Genomic DNA, 23,466 nt, shown 5'->3' with positions numbered 1-23,466 from the left:
TAACTCACCCTTTTATTTAACTGTTGTCATCTAGAGCATTTATTGAAAAAGAACATATTTTTAGGTAAAATATGATAGTGAGCAAAATTTGGATTGACGAATAAAAAGTTATATTCTATTATCGATTTAATTCACAATTTGAAGAACTTCAGCTGGCATCGTATTTCCGTCATTATTCTATGTTTATGGGAAAAGAACGGGGCCCTGTAACACTTTTCCAAATATATTTAAATGTATGTTTTACGTAAACTCAAAAAAATGGCAACGATCTGTGATACGTCTTCAGACCGGTTATCTACCTTTTAGTTAGTGGAGAATATGCACTTTTTTGTACACGATCAACTAGGCATTTCGTGCGCTGTTCACGATGGTGCGTAATGCTTTCGGAAGATAAATCGGACTACCGTACGAGAATTCAGCAGTGTGACAAGTGCATTAATATAAAATCCCATTTTTTCTGCTTATTCTAATTTATCGTCTTATTTACCTAAAGCGGTGCCCTCTAAATTAATCCTTCCTTTGAAACACGACAACGTAAAGTCTAATCTATAATAATAACTTTCTTTGCTCACACAGGCTATGTAATATGTTCTGTTGGCTTGAAGAAGCAATTCCTCTTTAAACCAAAACTAATTTATATAACGGAAATGCTTCGCATTTATAGTTACTTCAAGGACAGGAGAAGAACCCTTACTGTCTAATTTGAGGCGATTTGGTTTGTCGTAGTTCCACTTGTTTGCAGCTACAGCCGGTTATTACGCTCATCTTACCACTTTTCATTGATAGCACTTCTCCAGTCTCTACAGAGAGATTATAGAGCGCAACTACCTGTCCTACTTTTGTAAACTTCTTTTTATTGACAATGTCTGACGGCAATTAACTATAAGAGGTTATAAAATGTAATGAATCTGTGAAAAAAATTGATTCGAGTCTTCGTAAAATGATAAAATACAAATAAAAATATTAGTTTTAATCGTATGTGGTTGATAACTATCATAAATGTCCAGAAAAACCGTATCGGGTGGTAAGGAAAAGTAATAATCAGACAAAAATTGAGGTCGTTGTTAGTCTGTAATTCATTCGTTTGGTTACACCTCACCTCTAAAAAAGGTATTGTTGCCCCCATGACGTACAATGTCCAAGTGGCAAGCTATTTGCTTTTTAATACTCAAAATCGATACCAACCGTACTTTATTAATAAAACTAACTAAATTAGAATAATCTAGCTAAGAAGGTTGCAAATTAATGAAACAAAATTTTTAACGATCGTTATTACGAAATTACCTACCGATTGTATTAATTATTATCCAACGTATAGTTAGACATCTATAATAAAACTAACTTTTTTTTATTAACACCAATATGTGCATAAACCTAAGTTGCAAAGAAAACCCAACGCAAAAAAGAATTTTCAAGCGATATATGAAATTTAGTCACCAGTAAACGAAAGAAGTTTTCTTAACTACCTAGTATATGTTCTTTGAAAAGTTTTTTTCAACAAACATATAAACATATAAACCTATAATGTGCCTTCCGTGACGCAATAAAAATGTATTCGACTTGATTAGGTTTGCGTTATTCTATAGAACCTACTTACGGAACAACGTGCAATCATATGTATACCTTTTCAGATATGTTCGCGGTAGTCAAATTATTCACGTTTTTTTTTGGTTAAGCCAAAGCAAATTAAACAAAACAAAAAAAAATCTTTAATCAGAACATTTAGTCTTGTTGTTTATGCCAATAAGACATGATTCGTACTGTTCCGTTCGCCTTTTTTTAGTTATAACACGCCAATGACAACACGTTACAGTTGGCAGGACTTCGTTTGTGCTGCCCCAGACTACATGATGTTTGGGGACATATTTTCAAGCCTAGACGATGTGATGTTTGAGGACATACTTTCAAGAAACGAGAAAATGGTAGGCTTACTTGACAGCACAGGCGCGCAAGTACTATGTTATTATTCTGCCACTAACGAAATTCGGGGTAGGCCGAGCCAGCGTTCCCATTGTAAGCATTTACGAAACAACATGAGGCGCAGTTCGCGTTCAAAATGAGTACTTGCAACATATCCTGTGATCAAATGTTACACGGCGTTTTGTTGCGCCAGCCGCTTTACCAACCGGGGCGATGTTGGATGATCGACAAAGAATAGTTGTCCTATATGCTTCTGACCACAAACTGCCTTTGCTTCGGATCGCATAGATGCATGCTGTATGTAAGGGCTATAGGCATTACACCCTTATATATTCGCCGATAGGACAAGAGTGTTTGTAGTCCACATCTGCTATGGCAGTTACAGTGGTACCAGCGCTCGTGACAGTGCTACCATGACTAGAACTACTAGGACACAAATCATTTAACAAGTCCCCTCTAGGCATTTGGCTGCTGTGTAAGTTGAGCTTTACAATGCAAGGATGTGTACAACGATTAAGAATAACATCGTAATGTTGGGCTGCGATTTGGAAGCCGTACCGTACGCAAAAGCATTTTGATGTCGCTAGTATAATCAGATCATTCGGTGAGTACGCTTCATGTCAATTTATCAACTTTGCAGGCCGCTGCACACTTCTGATCATCTAAAAGTCCCAGTCTCTACTAAGCGTCGTGCAACCGTAGTTCATATCATCTGAATCGCCATTACGACCAATACTTATCGTTTCTTCAATAGTGTGAAAAGCGTTATTTTCAATACGACTAAGGTACTGAAGCATGTCATGTTATGCCGCTGAGAGCCGCCTTTAACCATTGCTAAACTGCGCCAAGATGACGAAAAAGAGCCCACATTTTAGTACTGGAAAGCTTTCGTCCAACTGGCCTTGTACTGCAACACCGACATATCAGCAGTTCTCATTTTGTTAATATGATTTTGTCAACAATGCAATCAGTCAATCGGTTAATCTATTTATTTCTCTGTTCAGGGAATAAGTACATTTTCTTAACCAGTTCTATTTCGTGTTTTAGCTTATACACTTAATTATCAGTTATTAACATGATATATCATGAATATTAAGTTTTGTAAAAATTTTCTTCAAGGAAAGGTTAACTTCAAAAAGAAGTTGTTTAAAATGATAGCTAAATAACTGATAATTGTTAGAATGAATCGAAGACTAAAAGAAGTTGCTCATGTTCATTTGAGGAAGTTTGAAAATGTTCCTCACACTATTCCTTTACTGATACGGGCTTTCACAGGAAGGCTGATAGTAAAAACTTTTTTCGAAAAAACAACCGGGATTTATCTAACAAGGTGTATTGTTCTTCCGTTAACAGAGAAAATTATTACTTCTGTACAAGAATACTTGTGTTTAATCATCGTATGTGTTTACTTTGGGATTTTCAAAAAATCTCCACTTTTATCTTTAGTAGCTAATGCCGACACAATTTGCGCGGCATCGTATTCGAAAGGAAATCGATATTAGGATACTTTTTTGTTGGTATTACTATTACGATTTCCGGGGTTGAAGTGACCTAGAAATGCTGGACGCAACATATTTGTGCAGGATTTTTACTTGGAATAGACAGTGATTGGAAGCAAGAAGAATAATCGTTCTAATTATAAATAATATATTTTGCTCTTGCTTGTTAAAACCAAGAGTTCTTGGATAAAACGTAGTGTGACTTGGCAATCACAACCACAGAGGTACGTTTAGTAACGTGTACCGACAGCTAGCAAGGGCGATAAGAAGCGCCTGCGGGCCCATATGCCCGTTCCTACTACGCTCAACCGGGAGCAGTAACTTTTTTGACAAGTACAGAATACAAGATTGCGAATATCTATATATGTAAACACAAAATATTGCCGGTGCAGTTATCTCTATTGGCGCTACCCAACGTTGTCTGTTTCAACTGTTTCAAAAAAAAATAACGATATAAATGATTCAGTTAATAAAATAGTTATTTATTCAATTGAGCTATATTGATGAAGTCGGTGGCATATCATTATTATAGTTTTTTATTTGCTGGTGACTGTGTGATGAAATGATTAGAGTATAGGGATCGGAACCGAATCTTGTATGTACTTAAAGAAATGAAAACGTTTCGTTTAAACTGAACATTAAACACGCAAACGACTTGGAATTCTTTGCAGACATCCAGTAGCTAATGAGTCGTGAAATTGTTTAACTCTTTTGTTGTTTTATGTTAAAGCCATCGATCTATATAGAGGATCCGTGACTGCTTGCGTTGGACATCAGATCCTGTCATAAAATCCCGGTTCGATTTCTAGTCAAGGCTCACTTTGGCTTCGAATTTTTCCAGATCTTAGAATTAGCCCATTGCATAGTCACGCAAGTTATTCTACTTCTTACTCACTATATAATCTACACTAGCCCCGATTTCGTATGGGCGGTAGGTATTTTACCGGGAAATGTTCCTCTAACATGTGGGTTAAGTCTCTCCCGCGTCTTTAAACAGTCCTGTCCGAACCTTCAAAATTTTCATACACGCCATAAGTCCTTTCACATTATTTTCACCGTGTAACTATCATCCATTGTATCATTCAAATACCTCTTAAATTTGAGCTTTTGTCCGCTGTGCAAAATAAGGCCCCCTCAAGGGGCCTTTTGGGACTAAAGGCATATACGCGTTCCCTGCCAAAATGAGTTTGGTCGTGTCGCAACATACTGGCAGAACATCCAGTTTCGGGCTGCAATGGCATAACGTTTTGTTTTTGAGCATCGCAGTAGTGTAATCTAATAATTTGAACTGTCTATTACTGAAAGGCTTCAATAAAGTAACGCTCGAGGATTAGCGGTTCGCATGACTCACGCGGCCTGAGTTAACCTGGGCTTCTACATAGCAGCTGACTAACGACCTGATTGATCTGAATGTGCGAAATGCTGATTTGATACCTCTGTCATACTCTTTTATTATTACTCTTATGTTTCGCGTCTCATGCGTAAAACAAAGGGGAGCTCAATCAAACTCTATAGTGCTAAAATAATCAGCATAACAATAATAAGTGACTTTTTTGGCTTGGCCTATTACCGAATGATAGATTAGTTGAAATTAGCTGATGTTGTGTTACCCACACTAAGACACGTTTTCATTCTGTATATAAAGAATACATTTTCGGATAGGCTAAACTTAATGATTTAACTACAAAGGTTCGTATAAGCAAAAGAGATCTCTTTTGCATGCAGGATTACTGCAGGGTGCGCAAGGTATCGACTCATGGTGTCCTTACCGTCTGCGTCTTCTTTTCACGTGTTTCTATCACCGCCGCCCCCGCCATCTTTCATAGATGTGAGTCACATCTACGAGTAGACTTCAATGTCCAAACGCAGCTATTTTTCGCTTGCCTCTATCAAAGATCCTTAGTTGCTGATTCAAGGTAATCGATGTTATTACACAATGAAGACATTGGAAACATATAGTATATCAATAGACAGTCAGTATAGATGGCACAGATGAACCGGCTATTGACCTGCTAACACAGACTGTTCTTGTTCCAAAAAAGGTTATATAAAGTTGGCAGCTTTTTCAAAGTTTTTATAATTGTCTCTCGTAAAATCTCGCTATATCCATACGATCGCTGTAGAACGTTTTACAGGCAGTTATTTATTTCTAAAAGCTAATAATGATTTCTTACCATCTCTAGGTATCCCCTTTCGCATAGTACGTCTTAAAAGAAAAGTGAAAAAATGATAAGTTCATAGGAAACAATGGTATTTACATTACACGTATTAGCAATTAAGTAGTATCAACAATAGTACATAATGTAGAACGCTTTTGTTCAAAGCTAAGTATTTTATAAGAAGTACCCAGTAATGCAATTTCCACTAAGAGTGAACCAAGACGATATGTAGGTATATGGAACGTGTACTTGCTATGGACAAAATCAGCAGTTCCCAATGCTGTAATTCCAGCCCACTGTGGCGGCACCCAGGCAAAACTTGCGTGCAATGCAAAGCACTCCTGTGAAAACTGGGCAAAGCAGTGTGCATTACATAATTGTTTAGAACGTACAGAGTGATAAGCCTAGTAGTTAACATGTCGCTTTCTTTCTTGACTGGCGGAGCTGATTGATGTTCTTGGTTTTCCGAAGCTTTATCGATAAACGTCCTAAGGATAGTGCCATCCGTTTCGAATTTATTTTTTACACGAGTAACTTGTGTGGGTAGATTTGCATGAAACTTCCTGCGATATTATTTTTTCTGCTAAATTTTCGTATTCCCATTAGCATTCTAAAATAAGGTATTATTTTTAGCAGGAACTTCTTTGGATAAAGTACCTTTCAGCTGCACAATTAAGATCAGAGCGCATAGCATCCGGCTGAGTGGACTATTACAAGTCTTTGAATTTCTCAGGGATCTTTGCAGCGATCAGTGGAAAAAGTTCGTGTAGCAACCAGCAAAAATTGATTGAAAGATATTCCCATAGACCCCGATGAGGCAATACATTGCTCCATTGGATCTGTGGCCATGAATACTCGTCCCAGAGACCAATGGCTAGAAATGGATGAAGCTTACTGTATCCATTAACGCTAAAGACCCTATGATTAGCCGCATAGGGCATGCGAGAGAATGGTTTGAGAAGAATACGTGGAAATCGGAAGGTAAGTGGCGTAAGCGGCAACAGGGTATTGATTAATTTCGCCAAGGGTGTTAAAAATGTGAAATCGTATAGTGGTTACCGATTCCAATCTGGCAGGTCTGGTGAGGTCTGGTGCGGATATCCAATTAGGAAAAAAGCTCAGACATGTAAAATTGTTCTTTTTAACTGAAATGTCATTATCAAATACTGGGAAATTGGCAGACTAAAGGCAGACTTCGCCTGTCTGAGGCCAAGTTGGCTATGGGAGGAAGATGTGCAACGGGGAGGCGTCTAAAGTGGCTCAGATGCACATTAAAATTCATATTTTAATCAACATGTAACAATAGATTCAACATCGTAATATTAGTTTAAGTGAGGCTCTCTTTTGATCTTGAGATAGGAATTTGCCATGTTAGTGATCGGACGCCCCTATGATGCCTCCGATTAAAGATGTGAATGTCATAGTGCTTTTGTTCTACCTTTAAAATAGATTTTTCAACATTTTATTAATGATGTTGGTTTTCTCGAATCGCAGCTTACATACCGTATAACTGCAAGTTGCCATTGTAACATGGATTTTCTATGGTGGAAGCACTTGGACATACGAGAAGTTGGAGTTTTTTTGGTGAGGATTGTCATTTTTGTTTGCCCTAACAGCGCAGTGATGCGTTCGTAGCAGTTACGTTCACAGACACTCAATAGCAGAAGGAGCTTACATTAAAGTGTGCATTTGTTGCTTATTCTGAATATATTGAATATAGTCTAGTACTCTTATCGTTTTAATATAAATGACAACAAATATTTTTCAGTATATGGAATCAGAGGCCGTGAAGCGTCGGATGTGATGTGACCTAGTTTTTGATTCAGTAAATAACGGCGATTTTTTTCAGGAGAGTATTCTGTCGCTTATATGTAGTGGTAAGAGACTGTATATCAGTAGGTGAATGCGTCGTAGACACAAGTATTTTAAGGTATAGTGTAGATAGATAATTACTCCACTAGCTTGTCGTGAAATGCGACGTAAGTGTAAAACATTATAATCATTCGTGGGAAAGAACAACTCGGTGTGACAAGTGAGCCATATCTTGCTTTCACAGCATGCGTCAAAACCATAAAGGCAAATAAAACTTTTGAACAGGTCAAATTTAGCATCGGTCTTTAGCTAATCAGTGTCAACGTGAAATACACAAACAGTCTCTGCTCATTAGCACCTGATGTATTAGGTTCTTCTTGCTTTTTCTCCGTAAGTCCTGTCCATTTGCATTATTTGCTTTGCTTTAGAAATATTTCCAATCTATTACATGTTCCCTTGAGTATCACCTTTAGCTGTCCTCGTAATCTATATCCATCCAGTGTTATCGTGACGTATTTCTTTGTAGCCACTCACGTGATCTCGTGACCGCCGTGTCGACCTTATTGTGTACTTGCCAATCACTTACGATTCATGTTCGTGACACGTTCGCTACAATATTTCGCCCACATTTTGCAATTAACCGTTTAGCGCACAAAAGTAGATCTCAAGTGAAAACACATGTCAATTGTTATAGTGTCATTATTTGTTAGAATTTATTGTATTTGCTGACTAGCTCGTTTGTTTTCTTTTCTTCTCCGCTCTATTTCCGTTCCTTAACGAAGGCAATCCTTTGTTTCGTTCCTCCCGTTCACGGTATTCTTCTTCATCCTTTATTTTCTTTGTTAGTCTAGATCGTTTATTCCGGGTGGAAAGCGAAGATAGTTTTAACATTAACTAATAATATTTATTATAGATCGACCGTGCATCGCATGCACACATATCCTTTCTCCGAAGTAGTAAGTTACAATTTAACATACAAACCTAAACTCAGCATCACCACTGTTAGGGTCGATTTCTAGCCTTTCAAGTAAAAACAAGGGTTCTTCTGCTTATTTTATTAATGTCAGTTTAATTTTGCTGCTCCCTATAGTGAAAACTTCTCCTACCATTTTAATAACCATTTAGCTTGCACGGCCTTGATACACTTTACCGTTCAAGACGTACTTTTGCTATGCACCACATTTCATTTAAGATGTTTTATTGTGGTTACCAGAGTTCTGTAGTTGCCATTGTTTCTGCCAACTCGATTGACGCCAGACTGATGGTGCAGGGCCATCATTATTATTCAGACTTAACTGACGAATGCCGTAATTAGCTGCGTCAATAGCCATTCCATTACTAAGAGATACGTGACTTTCTGCTGACTCTTTGTTACGAGAAACACGAGCAACTAACGGTGACAAAGATCAAACAACATACAGCAGTAGTTGCCAGCTGGATCAGCTCAATGAGGCAGCTGGGAGATCACAGCTCCCAAAAAATCCGTAGTACTTGCGTAGCCACCCAGATCGCGAGTTCGCACCTTTCCACCTTTGATTACCTGCAATAGATTCAGTATGGCGATGAGTCTTATTCAGTGCTTTACTTTGCATCTGTAAGATGAAACCTCTACTAGCTTTGATAGTGCCAGCGGCATAGTAAGCTAACAATATGTGAATGTATCAGGTAACGTACAAACTGGCAATAATATAGAAGTCAATATGTGATTACGTTTCGAATATCTATGGAATGAAACAGTTTATTATGACACAACTTATTACGTGGGACAAGACGGCCCTATATCTGATATTAAACTCTATGTTATGTGTTATATGATTATAAAAGGCGAGCGGCTGGTGCAAAAAAAGCAGTCATTATAGCACCCGTGTATGCACGACGTGTTGGTTTGTTTATACCTTCACTGACCGTTAAGCATAAGACGAACATCCTACTTTCCCCAAATATACAGCATCATACCTTTTCGACAGCATCGCGAATCTGAATAGCATAATAATGGAGGTTAACGTGATGCAGCATTTTAGCAGCACACAACAGCATGGCTGTTGGGTTAGCGACGTTCTTGCCGGCACCGCCTCCGAACGTGTGTCGACTACCGGGCTCGTAGACAACGCAATCCTCTGAATATGAAGCGCCTGGCACAACCCCTGCACCTCCAACGAGACCCGATGCGAGATTGTCGACAATATTCCCATATAAATTGCCAGTTACGATAACGTCAAATTGGTGGGGATTTGATACCAGCTGCATACACGTGTTATCCACGATCATGTGCTCAAACTTGATGTTCGGGTAAAGCTGGGAGATTTCGGTGCAACAACGAAGAAACAATCCGTCACCGAGCTTCATAATGTTGGCTTTATGGACGGCTGTTACCTTCTTGCGGTCGTGTTTCGTCGCATAATCAAAGGCGAATTTGGCGATTCGGCGGGACTTCTCCTCGGTAACGATTTTCAGACACTCGATGACACCCTTCACACTCTACAATAATACCAGACGATAACATTTTATTGCAAAAAACCAACATAATGCTATTGGCCACATCACACGTAACAATCGAGGTGCAGCTCTTGTGACTACAATATTTATGCAACTAAGGCTTGCTTCTACAATAAGCATGCCATTTATAACACATTTTTATAGATGAAACCAACAAAAAAGAGATATAATCTTCGAATAGGTCAACGGGCAAAATAAGAGATTCAGTGTAACGAAGTACCGCGTGTTCCAAAGCAGAGTATTCTCCTTCAGTCTGCTCGCGAATGACGAAAAAGTCTAGGTTGTTGTGCTTTGCCTTTATTCCCTGCATCGACTTGATGTGCACCACGTTCGCAAATAGGTCCAAATCCTTTCTGCCGTCACAAATACGCAATGAATATAATTAATATAACATCATAAAGAGTCTACGGAAGGTTCGGGAAAAGAAACTATCTAGCTAGTTTTCAAAGACTCATTTGAATTAAGCTATGGATAGTACCCATCCCTTAACGTCTCCGGTTTTAAAACAAATGGTCAGGTTGGTGCATAAACTGTCATTTTACAAGGAATTTCGAGCATGCATTCGAGCTGTGTTTCTTAATAATGTATTTTACAAACCTAATTTTCATGTTCCAGGCTTGGAGTTCGCCGGTTAGAGAATTGAGGGGAGTTTCGAGGGTCCCTTTAAGGCAGATGCCATTCTTTTTGACGCTATCAATAGCCGTCTCCAGGGGCGCCGAGATCGTATGATGAATCTCAGAAAGGAATACTTCTTCAAAATCAATCGGTACCGAAATAGCTGAAAAGACAGCCTTAACACACTCGGCCAACTCGGGTCCTACGCCATCACCGGGAATTAGGGTACACTTGATGTTCTGCTGTGGACGAGACACTGGCTCGTGCTAACCGCGAGAGAAGCCATGGCACAATTGCATAGGTTGACATGTGCAGTGAAATGCATGTTAGTTATTTTATATCGTTTCGTTCACTGTCAGTAAGCAGTGCAGACAAAGGACAAACCTAGCATATATTTGGTGACGTGCTTCAGGCTATAATGGCCTACTAAGAAACCAGCAAGCTCTATTCGAGAAATATACTAAAAAAAGCTGTTTAAACCAAGACCTCCAACTCGTTACAGTATTCCGGCACACCTTCGACCATAAACACGCACTAACGCGCTAGCATAACTTTCACATACAAAAAACAGTGTTCAGTTAGTTGGTGCTAGTAAAAGCGCGAGCATGTTTGCTCTTAATTTAAAGAAACAACTGCAACTTTTAATTTGTGCAAGCATCTTATGATAGAGCCCTAAATTGGTATTTCGTTTTACGGTTATTGGTACTTTTCTTGCAGGTTTGTCAAAAGGTCGCATAATGGAATAGAATCTAATTAAAGTGCTCACTAAGAATGTGACATAAAGCGTTTAATGTTATTTTAGCAGAGTCATTATAAGTATTCAAGCCACTATTGTTACTGTAAACACAACTAGAATCAAGCTCACCAAAAAAAATCTAAGCTGAAACTTATGAAAGCTAGTTAAAGTGCACGCTTTTCAATAAGCACGAGCTTTCGTTTGCACTTACCACAGGCGTCTATTTTCGGATTGCAGGTAGCCGAATGTAATTAAAACCAATTAGATTATTTCTTCGGTATATAGCTGACGCTAGTCGAAATATTGATAAATTATGCTATGCTAAAGGATTACATCTTCAAAAAAAAAGGACTTACTATAATAGTGAAACTAAAAAAAAATAGCGAATCTGTATTTCATTATACATAATCCCTTGGCGTTTCGTTAGGCCTACCTAATATACAGGCCTAGTTAAACGAGATCGGTCTCTTTACAAACTCGAAGCTAACTAGCTTTCTTTTAGCGACGCAAAATAAAGATAAAGTGATGACCAATAATATTTATTACATTAAAACAGCAAGATGTACGAACGGATGGTTCAAGAACTTTGTTTTATGTCATATTTATTCTAAAAACAAGGTGAGATTAAGAGTGATATATATGTGACACTTACGAAAGCGACCAAGTTGTTAGTTGCCGATGTTCCAACGGTACGTGCTGCAATAGATGGAGCCTGAAAACCCATAGGAGACCAAGTGGATATCTTACGATCGTTCTGCGTTTGCACTCTCGGTAAGATTATTAAGGATAGCACTACGCGGAAGACAAACTGGTTACGTACGCTTTCTATGGTCTATTCATCGAATAAAAGACTTAATAGCATTTCTTATAAAAATGCTTACATTAAGGTTCGAGTTGTTCATCTTCTTTTAGGTACGTTATCGTCTAAACAAATTGTTGGATTTTCCCATCTGAAACAGCATTAGCACTCATCTGCGGACATCCAACTAGAGACAGAGCTGCACAGTAGACGTGTACTGATATTATATGAAAAAATATATCTAGGAATAATTTTATTTACTTGGATCATTTTTGAAATGTATAATTATGAGAAAGACTTTTTGGAAAACCGCCGACCTAAGTGGATGTAATTGTTCAATGCCTATCATACAGACCATCGCCTTCTGTGAACTAGCGGCCATCGTAATGCTTGTGCTCCTTAGTTCTTCGTCATGTTATTAACGCGTTTGCCTATGCGTTACGTAGCTATGCGACATTTATACAGCATACTCGACTAAATAGACTATAGGCTAAAAAAAGAACATATATTAATCGCGCACTGGTACGATTTTCTGGAATTCAAAGTAGAACGGCGAATAGGAAAACGTTTGGAAAGTTGGAAAGCTAATCGAAGCCGTGTCTTGTCTTGCTGTAACATTTGTACAGGATCAATCGTTGTTTTTCGTGATGAGCACAAAGAAAATTCATCACATTTTTATATATTTAGTACGGAATAAATGACTGATTACCTGTATATAAATTTATACGAATTTGAACTATAGGCGTGTAAATAGAATAGATACGATTCGGCGCTTGTTTTCTTATATACAGCGATTTGGTTGACAATTTAAAGTAAAAATCAAAAACATTTGTAATCCTCCTCCAGAGATCCCCCTTGAGCCAAATATAAGTTCGAACGTTTTGTTTCACACTATGTGTTACGGACACTTCAGTGTAGCCGTTCAAAATAACAGGTGTAACTCTTTAACCTTTTTTTCTGGTTTCTAGACAACTCACAAATACACTACTCACCAGATAACCTAGCCGGCTCACGATTTTGTGGAAAAGTGTCATATTTGTTTGAGGAAAAAGTTCGAAATACACAGTCAACTCCTAAAGGTTATGTCCCCGGACACCTCAAGATGGCTGCAATCTGAGTGTAGAGCTATAAACAAAGCTGCCTCAAATGGCAGCACCGCTTCCGAGTTTTACTATGATCATAACTTTTTAGAGGCTAATTCCATGAGACGTTAACGCCATCTTTCAATAATAGCTCATCTTGAGTAGCCTGAAGTGCTCCGTAAATTGTGATTTGAAGTTTTTATACCTTAAATATTGTGCTGACACATCACCCCAGACAACTTTAGTTTTGCACTTTTTTGCTCTCCGTCATTTAAGTGGGTTTCAACACACCGCACTCATGCTTGTATGGTTTATGGTGCCGTTGTGGTCTGCTAGCACTGTGCTTCGAAAGTGACCTTCCGCAAAGCCGCTGTCAGTTGGTTGATTTTTGTATATCGGAAAGTTATTTGCTGCGTTTACAAAGTGCAAGTTCGCAGCGAATACACCGGAAACAATGTTCCAGGGGGCCCGCGCCATCGTGACCAGGGCACTGGTACTTCAAGCGGGGCGCCAAGCCTCAACTTCTTCCGGAAACAGCCGTCGGATGGTGTACCCCTATACGTGGACGGCTAAGATCTCCCAATTCCCGTATAAATTCCATTACGACAACATATGGTTCTTCCGATATTTCATATTGGGGTACTTGGCCAGCGTGTACGTCTACTGGAGGATTCAAAGGTACGTCTGCCTACACGAGCAAATACAAACTTCGCCAGCTTGTTCTAGCCAACTAATGAATAATGTAGTGATGCTTTAAGTTCGCTGGGGGCAAATATTCCCCGTAGACTTGATGGTTTGGTACTAGATAGAAGGTGAGGTAAATCCATTGCATTGAGGTACTCATAAATGCTAGGTTTGATTTCAACCGGTTTTTCTACGCGTATATCGATGAAGATGCGCAAAAGTGAATTAGTCGAAATATATCCATGAGACTCTGGTTCTAGCATCAGGTTTTGCAGGGCATGTGAGCTGCGCTACTACGTTTACTGATTTGTCAATTAAGTCTTTTACTATCATTACTATTATTTTCTTGCTATCGGTTAACTGGTTTCTAAACCGATTTCTTCACAGTGCACAGAAAAGTCTGCTTCTTCGAACCTCACAATTTATAATTAGTATGGTAATAATAATTATAAAGTTATTGACAGATATGCATAATCACGATATTAGAAAAGTAACATTACTCTACGACTTTAACAAAAGTTGTGCAACTCCGACAAATATACTTCATATATATATATATGCGTTAAAGACCGCAATACATCACAAGATCGCGTATCTCTTGGTTTCAAAAGCCGTTGGTTGCAGCTACGTACTCGGCAAATGTGTGACCCTCTAACCTTGTTAGCATGGTCTTCATTAAAGTTTTATCATTATAGAGTCTTCCTTTGTCAAAAATATCTCCGTAGAAAGGCTTTTGCCCAGATGTGAAAATTCGAACACGTGACATTTCCAAAGCTAGCTTATGATTCCAGTTTTGCCGCGGTCATAGCCATCACAGAGACGTGTGATTATTTCACGATAAAATCAACTTAACGCCATAAAATTTACTAAAAGTTTGCAAATAAAAAAAAACTTTTTTCTTCGCCTCGACATAAAATAATTAATTCTGATGCTCGTTTGTTACACTATCATCATAGTACATATATTGTTTAGTGAAGAATTGTCTTTGGAGGTGAAGGTGACACGGTAGAAGGAATAACCGTTCTGTTTCAATTGTAACCAAACAAACAAAAAACATACAAGAGATACTATCGACTGCGTTGGTATGCGATCATATTTATTCAATTCTAATGCTGTTATTGCACGTGAACGGAAAGTCAATATAAATGCCATATTTTAGAGAGTCAAGAACATTTTCGAACCTACTAAAACAATCAAATAACCAGCACAGCTCTTGAAACACATTTAACTAATTACGCAAGATTATAGAATTAATTTTTTTCAACGTTTTAGCGAGGTTTTTCTGGCAAACCGTATACCTCTTCCTAAAGCCGCAAAATTTTTAATTCTAAAATTTTTAATAAAAAATGGTTCTAATTCGGGGTGTCGCTCTATTAATAAACACATTAGCAGGTCAAAACAGTGCCGAAACAAACAAATTGACTGAATTTTTTTGCGAAGTGTTGTCTTTCATCGTTTTCATTTATTCACGAAGATAAAAGGTACGTGACCTTTTTTCGTTTCTTTTTTGAACTTCAGGTTAGCTTGTTCGCCTGCAAGCTACAAGGCCTGGATGGCAAGGAGGGAGAAGGAAGCTGCTGAACATGCTGAACATCATCACTAATGAAGAGCCGGCAAAAATCAGCAATTACACCTAGCTATCATAGCAATTTAATCTAATATTTGGATTTGGTACGGATCAATACTTATAAATCTGATTGGCAAGGCACGGCCTACAATATGAAAAATCTATCGAATTATCATTTTAGCGTTAACAAAAACTATATAAGAGAAGAAATGTATCTGTATTCTAGCCAACGAAATATATAAATGAAGTGGAATCGTGTTTAACCAGTGCTGTGTGTATTTCATGACGTGAACTGAGAAATATACGATTTTGTATTTTCAGACTCCCAGTTTGTAATTATACAGAAGAACAGAGGTAATTGATGAACGAGTTATTAATTCATTATATTACTGAATTATGTATAATTCAGTAATGTATATATACATATATATTTGTGTGTGTTAATATCTTTAATTTGCTAAAAGTAAGTCTCGTACTTATGGTCTATAAACGTGATATGAAAACAGTTTATTTTGGGGTTTAACTCCTTCTGTAATCTTTAGATTCCCTTATAAATTAGAAAAATAATTTTTCAAATTTAATTCTTTATAAAAAAAGCACCAGCTACCTCGTCTGGAAAACAAAATATGCTTTAAGTACCCTTGGCTAAGTCCATAAATAAATTCATTGTTATGTCTCATATGTACGACAAGAGGTAGGAAAAAAAGCTGATGCACTATTATTACTGGAAAGCCTTGTTGGCAATTTAATAAGCTGTATTTGTTTGTGCTGTACAGCTATATCGACAAATATCTGACACCAATTCTCTTTGTGCCTGAATTTATAAATAGCAAAATTATGGTGTTGGACCCCTGGACGTCAAGGGCATGTCCTCATTTAGGTTCATGTAGCATCTTAAACTCGCAAATCAAATACTGGCGTTGAAAAAAAATTGTACTCCTGATCTTCTACCCAGCTGCGCCTGCGTGACGTACCCATGTTCTAACGATGTCTCCTCTAAAATTAATTCTAAAAATGAAATCCATAGGAGGGTTATTTGATACTATCAGATGGAAAAATAGAAGTGTAAGTGAACAAATGAATTAACAAACCTGCTGCCTTTTGATGTAAAGTTCGGCTCATCCTAGCAAAATAGGGTAGTGCCATACGCCTGAATTTTACTTTAGGTCTTTGGGGACCGAAGGCTTGTGTACTCGCAAAAATCATCGTAGTTCGTGTTTTAGACTTCGGAGTTCTTTCTATATTCTGAAATTATTTTCAAAAATTTGAGATTTCTTTAAAGATTTTGGTCGCCATACGTTGTTACACAGAGTCCACTCCGAAAAATTACAAATTAGGGTAGAGAAAAAATGTATCGTGTGTATATGCATGTCGTGCTTATTGTGGTTGAGATACTTAGAAATACTAGAATAAGAAGCAAATACAAATGGTCTAAATGTAAGAACTCCGAAAGACCGTCTTGCGAATGAATAGTGTATACATAACCGCTGAAGCCGAGTCAAAATCATACGTTAACATTATCGATCGGCTTTAAAATTGTGAGAAGTAAATGGACGGTTGTTAATAGGTCTTGGTGTGCTGAATTTTTTTAGAATTCTATGAAAGGATGTCATTGCCCTATGGTTTCCTACACAACTTATTCGCAAGATTTCATCTGACGGTCCGGATGATATCACTGCCATTCCCACTGGCAATTTCAATTCAAAGCAATGTTTTACACAGAGAAGGTTCTGCAGGACGGGTCCGCTTTCACGATAAAGATTCGGCCACAGAAAAGGGTCTAAACATTAGAAAGCAGAATCTTTATTTAGTGCTTTGTATTAAGTAGCTCAAATCAACAATTTTTAAACCAGCCGAAAATGAAGACAATTCTGGCTAAGGCTGTGATTTGCTCAAGTGAATATTTTTTGTATTCGCTACTGTCATGGAAACGTTTTTTATAATCAATTTTTTTCCAAGTTTAATTTTCTATTTCAAATTATGTATGCTAAGTAGTTGACATTTGAGAAACATGCTGCTTAATAATGTTTGCATTCAATCAATACCATTTTTTGCTCTTTTTGCCAGCACAAAATCTAATAAAATTATTTAAATTGGGTGGGCCACACGACATCACTGGGGTAATTAGGCGCGAAAAGTGCCAAGAAAACATGGACTGCTACAAGCCCCACATAGAGCTTAAAAAAAATGACTAAAAAAGATTTTTTGCTTCATAAAAGTTTAATGAAAATTGCACGAATCAGCGTTAAGCATTTCTTTTATCCCAATACGTGCGAAGACTGTAGTCAACGCAATGTGACTTCGCTGATCCCAAACAAGTCGAGACGAACTCCGCTGTCGTGCTTCTGTGAAATAAAGTCAATTAGTTACATTCAGATTGAATAATGTCGTAGTCTTTATTATTATTATGATTATTATTATCGTTCATTACAATGTTCCAAAGAGCAATGATTATGCCTAAACTAATTATAACAAAACTGACAGAACATAGTTATTGACATTAGATTGCCGATAAGCATAATGAATGAAATAAATGAGATATAACTGAATCGATTGCGTATTACTGTGTGCAAGAACGATGCATCTACTAGTATAAAAAAGCAATTACTAACATATAGCATAATTATATTTGTATTGCTGAAACAACATTTTTATGGTAGTGGCGGCAGATATAACTGTAAACAGGTTCCGCACGTCCTTTTGTATATAAAGAAAGCAAGCATCGTGTGTTTCTATTTCATCGGTATAATTGCCCGGACACTTGACAACGGGTGCAAAAAAGCACATGGCACATGGTGCTTTACATCAGGCCTAACATTCCGCCATTTAATCTTGCGCTACGCGAGTTTTGACAGGGGCTTAGAATAAGCTGAGCCATGCGGGGACCCGAAACGGGCCCCCCTGCTGGGTTTATAATCAGAGCGATTTTATACATCTGAGAGCCAATCGTGAACTAGAGGCTTTAGTAATATAGTTGTTTATTTGATTTACACACGAGATTATAAGTCGTATTTATTCGAGCTACAATTGCAGGCATATTTATCGCTCAGCATGATCCGCTTTCCGACTTATGATCAGAACAGCGCATATTAGGTTCGTTGCTGTTAGTCTGCAGAAAACCGCTGCGCGTAATAATATAGAGAATATTATTGAGTGCATCTAACAAATACTGCTTAAAACGACTTTTTTTAATAACGCGTTTTGTTTCTTAACACCAATAGGAAATAGATTCCACAATACGCTGTATTTAATTTTGCCCAACAGAAATAGCCGCGGGACACCATGGCATCTCAGCTACAATATTAGGGTATCTCGATTTAACTTTATTACATTCTTCAAGACTAAAAGCACGAGTGGTTTATAAAGTTAAACTGTGTAAGTTACACTTGCTATCCAACAAAAAGAAAAGGATTCTATACAAAAGGAGTTACCTGTACAAATACAAAGCATAATATGTACCGTGGTGCTCTTCGTTGCAACCTGATAATGGGGATAGTAAAATTGAACTATTTTTTCTCTATTTGTTCACTAAAGCAATTTTAAAGTAAATATTATGTTTTCCGGTTAGATCAGAATTCATACGACACTCGTAATTTTACAGGAGGTTTACTGTGAGTACTGAATCTACATTACACACCGGATTGTAATTTAATATAATACCAATATCAAATATTTTTTAACGCAGATGGTGTCGAGAGCTGTAAAGTGAAGATGCACCAAAGCAAGCTTTCTAGCACACGTGTATGATTATCTTTATATTTATCTCTGACTTTCCGTGTAATGTATCGAAAGTCGAAATGAAAAACGTGTTACTGAATCTCGATTTTCTTTACTTTTCGGAACGGAATAAAAAATTTGAAGCGTGAGTTTAAACAAAAATTCGAAAAATGGGAAGGCATGGATGTCTTCAACATGCTAAAACACCATACTGTAGCCAAAAGGGAGCTTACATGCAACTATTTGCAAAAAAAGTCTGTTACTATTTAGGTAGTGCAGAACTTACACAACCCCCATTCTCAGAGCAAGATTCTGAATTAAATAGTTGTTTCAATTTGGAATTGACGAAATATAGCTGTAAGATTTATAATTATGCTAGAATCAGCGGACTTTCATCTTCATCCTCCGAAGTTTCTTCCCAGATAACAAAGCTACTGAACTGCCCAACAAGACAACATAATAAGTGTCTATTATAGACCTACTGCTAGCGAATATTCGATTGATGTCGCACCGTGTGCATCCCGAAAGGCAATGGACTCGGTCGCCTGGGTGAAAATGAGCAGTCGGTAGCTAGTTGTCGTTTACGATTGAGCCGTGTGTCTTGTTATATCTAGGTTGTATGTCTCGAATGTAGGTTATATGGGGCCAAAACTAGCTTTCATAACCGATTACGAACCTACGCAGAGAATCGGTTTTGCATGTACAAATTTTCGTTTAAAGTCGAAACAATTGTTTAGACTTTTTTTTTTTTTAGTGAATAAATGCGGCGTCATTACTTTGCGTCAAAATTTTCATATATAAATGTTCATGCAAAATTAAAGTCTAGGGCTCTTGATGATTCTCAGAACATCTATACCCTAGCTGTCATATACTTATCCGAAACCACAATTTCAATCATTTTTTTGTTGTACTTTTTCTCTGCAATGGCAGCCGTTTTGGCGGACCTGGACATTATTCCACTATAAGAACTTGTGCAACCCCTTGCAAATTAGTTGCTTTGGTCTACAGTACCTATGTATGTTAGAAAAAAGAAGTGCAGTATATAATATTTAATCTTTTAACTCAGTCGAGTTTAACTGATTCACATACGAGTGGTTGGTGAAAACACAAGAGTTATTTTTTTATGGCTTATAACAGCCTAACTGCTGGGTACTCAAAAACCTACGAGAACGGCTACTGCATAACAAAATAAACTACTATTTTTTTCCGAGGCACATCAGATAGCCCTTTTCACATCAGATGGGAGAAAAACTCCTAATTCATTATCAGCGGAAAATAGCAAAATGGCATACAAATGTAGGTAAATATTTACTATCACAAAAAAAAAACAAAATCTTCAAACTTTAGTGGCGTGGCAAAAACGGCATCACTACATTAAATGAAACATATGTATATTGTTGTAATTCTTATTACATATTACGGGGTAATGGCCTAAGACGCGTGATCAGCCTGCATGCAAGTGTCACCATAGATGTCGCCATCTTTAACGCTGCTGACAATTAATTTATGCGAAAGTTTGTAGTAGTAGCTAAGGGCTTCTATTGACTCCACGCTTTGCCAGCAGTCGCTGTACATCTCTAACTTTCGCCAGTTTTAATTAACAAAAAAGGCAGAGAATTTTCCGAAATTGAAAATGAAAAAGACCTCTTTTGTTTCAGCTTTAGGCACTCTGAAGGTGTCGAAGCTCGCGGTTTAGCTGTCACCTCCTTGCACCACAAGGCTGGCATCGCCGCGTTTAGTGATGACTTATTTGCTTTCTATTTAAAGTGCCACGCCGCTGACGCTTTTAGAAACTGTATTACCGTTTCGTTAAAATGATACATTTTTTGCAGAATAGCTCAGTTTCACCTCTGTAGAATTGTGTCTAGAAATTTCATTGTATTCTTCGGGGACGATTACAGTTGTACATCTTTCAACGTGTCTCTCAGTATATCGGAGCACACGATTTAACGGTAGGAAAGAGTGGCCAACAGTCGAAAAGATCAGCTGCATCTTTTGTATCTGTTCAGGTGCGTGATTTCTCAACCAAAATAAGACTATGAAGAGCATTGTTGAATTCTTCTTTTAACCAGGATATACGTCATATACAACGCCGTACAACATTAACGTTTTCAAGGTCTGTGTCATAGCGTTGCTAAAACACAACTGACGCAACAATGCTTAAGTCCTTTTGGAATTTATGACTCTACACATAGAAAAATACGTTGTTTCTAGCCAAGTGCGCTTTAGAGTTTCCCACAGTAGTTCTCAGACCGTAACAGTACAATTATCAGCCTTGATAAGCAACCTGTTTATTAAGGATTTAAGCTTTCTTGACGAAAGCTTTTTTAACACTTTTCTAACAACTAAAAGTGGCAATTTTGAAGCCCTTTGGAATCTTGATGATTTTTTCACGAAACGCAGTCGCACGATTCTTATGTACGCGCAGTTGTGATCTCAGTTATAACATAAGGGTATCGCACGTTACGTGTTAGACTGGTTTGATGATCCTGAGACATCGAGAAAAAATGTCTTGCGTTGGAACACAAAGGGCAATGCTGTAACATATACTGATACGCTTTTAGAATAAGAACTCTTCCATTCATAGGTGTACAGCCAGGCGGTGATCGTTAGACAACATCCAGAGTTGCTCTGTGTTTAACTGCTACGACAAATGCACTGGACAGTGTGATTTTTCACTAGCGTTATGTTAGCTGAAAGCCGGGAGTTCACGAGGACTGCTAAATCAAATTACGGCTGGTGCGCACCGAATTAGATCGTCGATTGCCACCTCGGTTCTCTCTTGGCAAAATATTTTTAAAATAAAAATGTTTCATCATCCGTTTTAGTGGACATTCGGGATGCCGAAAACGCTTAGAAACATTACCGCGCACACATGAGTAACTTCTCCGCTCTCCATGCAAGAATAATACTTGGCAGTCATTTGTCCGACTTCATCACATTTGGAAGCTGTGTATGCTCTTTGGATTTGATGCACAGCATAAGGAAAAAATCTTCGTGCCGTTGGATATTGCTAGAGATGTAGAAGCCTTCGTTGTTTTTCCATAGTATTGTATAATTGTATAATAGACACGTTAACTGCACGTTAGATCAGGATGGCGGCACTCTGGAATATCTGTTAAGTGGATGAATGTCTAGATTATAAACAGAGAAAGAAATACCGCTGGAATGCATTCCATATAATAAAAAAATAAATAAGTGTTCGTAATAATATACCATTCACAAGCACGATACGCGCCAATGAATGTACCTAGAGGCACTTCTATTGGCCCATGTAGACAGAAGACGTAAAGTATCATTGTTGGAAGTACACAATACCTACAGTATTGAACGAAAAAATGGCCGCTCTGCTAGAATAACGTCTAGAGACCTTTGTCACTTTTTCGTTTCCTTTTCCATAGTTCCCTCTGACTCACACGTTTTCGCTCTTTTCCTCTTTACACCTGATCAACTACAGCGATCAATGATCGCTGTCCCATCATCCAGTCCTATGGACTTCTACGATTGAACCGAGCACAGCTCTAAAATGATCAGAAAGGTTTTTGTCTTTACTAATGTGTAAACAAACACCACACACGAGAATTACGTCTGATTTGGGACGTTCATGGTACACTCTTACCTCTTTGATCTTTGCCGCAAGAACGTGTCACATATCAACCGGTTGACGTTTCCTCAGAGAGCTCATAATCATTAAAGTATACTACATGTTGCATGTTATTTATTTATTTGCATTACCCTGGTATTGTAACATATGCCCTTGTATATTGTGAAATTGCTCAGTTACGTCGTATTTGTTACGACATTCATTCTAACTAAAAGGTTTAGAAGAAATCTTGCAGTGTAACAAGAGAGGTAAGGTTTGGTGTCAGTTAGCTGATTTTAAAAACGAATTTGAGTCGATCATCGCCGGGACCAGTATCAAGCGGTAATTTTGACTACAAAACTAATATAGATCAATTTTTTTCTATACTTAGATTTTACACAGTGATAAAAAATATTTTCAGCTACGGGTAAAATATATTATTTCAATTTCGACGATAATGTCAGTTTTGCTGCTCGGAGATTTATATATACATACATATATATTCTTCTTATTTATCTTACTTATTTAGAGATAAAATCAATGAATTAGACGACTGCTTCAATCGCGAAGCCTATTAAAAGTCGATTGAAACCAACCTCGACACATGTATTTGCCTCAGAAGTTGGCTGGACCGACTTTGTTCACCCGAGTTGCTGAAAGAGAGTCAATCAGTCAACACTGAAAAATTACGTACTCATATTATACAATGCACCAAAAAGCGATATTTAACGCGAGATTAGAGCTGGCTGAGCTCTCTGGCGTACACACTAGAACAACTTGACAAAATGACTGCTGAG

General features: G+C 37.8%; 2 protein-coding genes and 2 long non-coding RNA genes across 4 annotated transcripts; 2 read left to right on the top strand and 2 right to left on the bottom strand.

Moving 5' to 3' along the window:
* Window positions 1-1,721: 1,721 nt before the first annotated feature.
* Window positions 1,722-11,915, top strand: LOC147753061 (uncharacterized). Its single transcript, XR_015312382.1, has 3 exons — window positions 1,722-2,395; window positions 2,561-2,705; window positions 11,856-11,915. It is a non-coding gene; the product is annotated as an uncharacterized LOC147753061 (long non-coding RNA).
* Window positions 8,076-13,176, bottom strand: Idh3b (isocitrate dehydrogenase [NAD] subunit beta, mitochondrial). Its single transcript, XM_022838887.2, has 6 exons — window positions 13,029-13,176; window positions 11,890-11,949; window positions 10,484-10,767; window positions 10,107-10,239; window positions 9,347-9,868; window positions 8,076-8,930 (listed from the first exon to the last, which is right to left on the bottom strand). The coding sequence occupies exons 1-6, from the start codon at window positions 13,068-13,070 to the stop codon at window positions 8,835-8,837; spliced, it is 1,137 nt and encodes a 378-aa protein (XP_022694622.1). The 5' UTR covers window positions 13,071-13,176; the 3' UTR covers window positions 8,076-8,834.
* Window positions 13,177-13,413: 237 nt separating this feature from the next.
* roh (reduction of Rh1) lies at window positions 13,414-15,636 on the top strand. Its single transcript, XM_022838888.2, has 2 exons — window positions 13,414-13,796; window positions 15,321-15,636. The coding sequence occupies exons 1-2, from the start codon at window positions 13,573-13,575 to the stop codon at window positions 15,403-15,405; spliced, it is 309 nt and encodes a 102-aa protein (XP_022694623.1). The 5' UTR covers window positions 13,414-13,572; the 3' UTR covers window positions 15,406-15,636.
* Window positions 15,637-17,531: 1,895 nt separating this feature from the next.
* LOC111263625 (uncharacterized) lies at window positions 17,532-22,279 on the bottom strand. Its single transcript, XR_015312381.1, has 2 exons — window positions 20,935-22,279; window positions 17,532-17,714 (listed from the first exon to the last, which is right to left on the bottom strand). It is a non-coding gene; the product is annotated as an uncharacterized LOC111263625 (long non-coding RNA).
* Between the last annotated feature and the right edge of the window lie 1,187 nt (window positions 22,280-23,466).

Source organism: Varroa jacobsoni, unplaced genomic scaffold (assembly GCF_002532875.2).
Source record: "Varroa jacobsoni isolate VJ856 unplaced genomic scaffold, vjacob_1.0 scaffold_778, whole genome shotgun sequence".
Lineage (NCBI taxonomy): Eukaryota > Metazoa > Arthropoda > Arachnida > Mesostigmata > Varroidae > Varroa > Varroa jacobsoni.
This window is presented reverse-complemented; position numbering and strand designations above follow the sequence as displayed.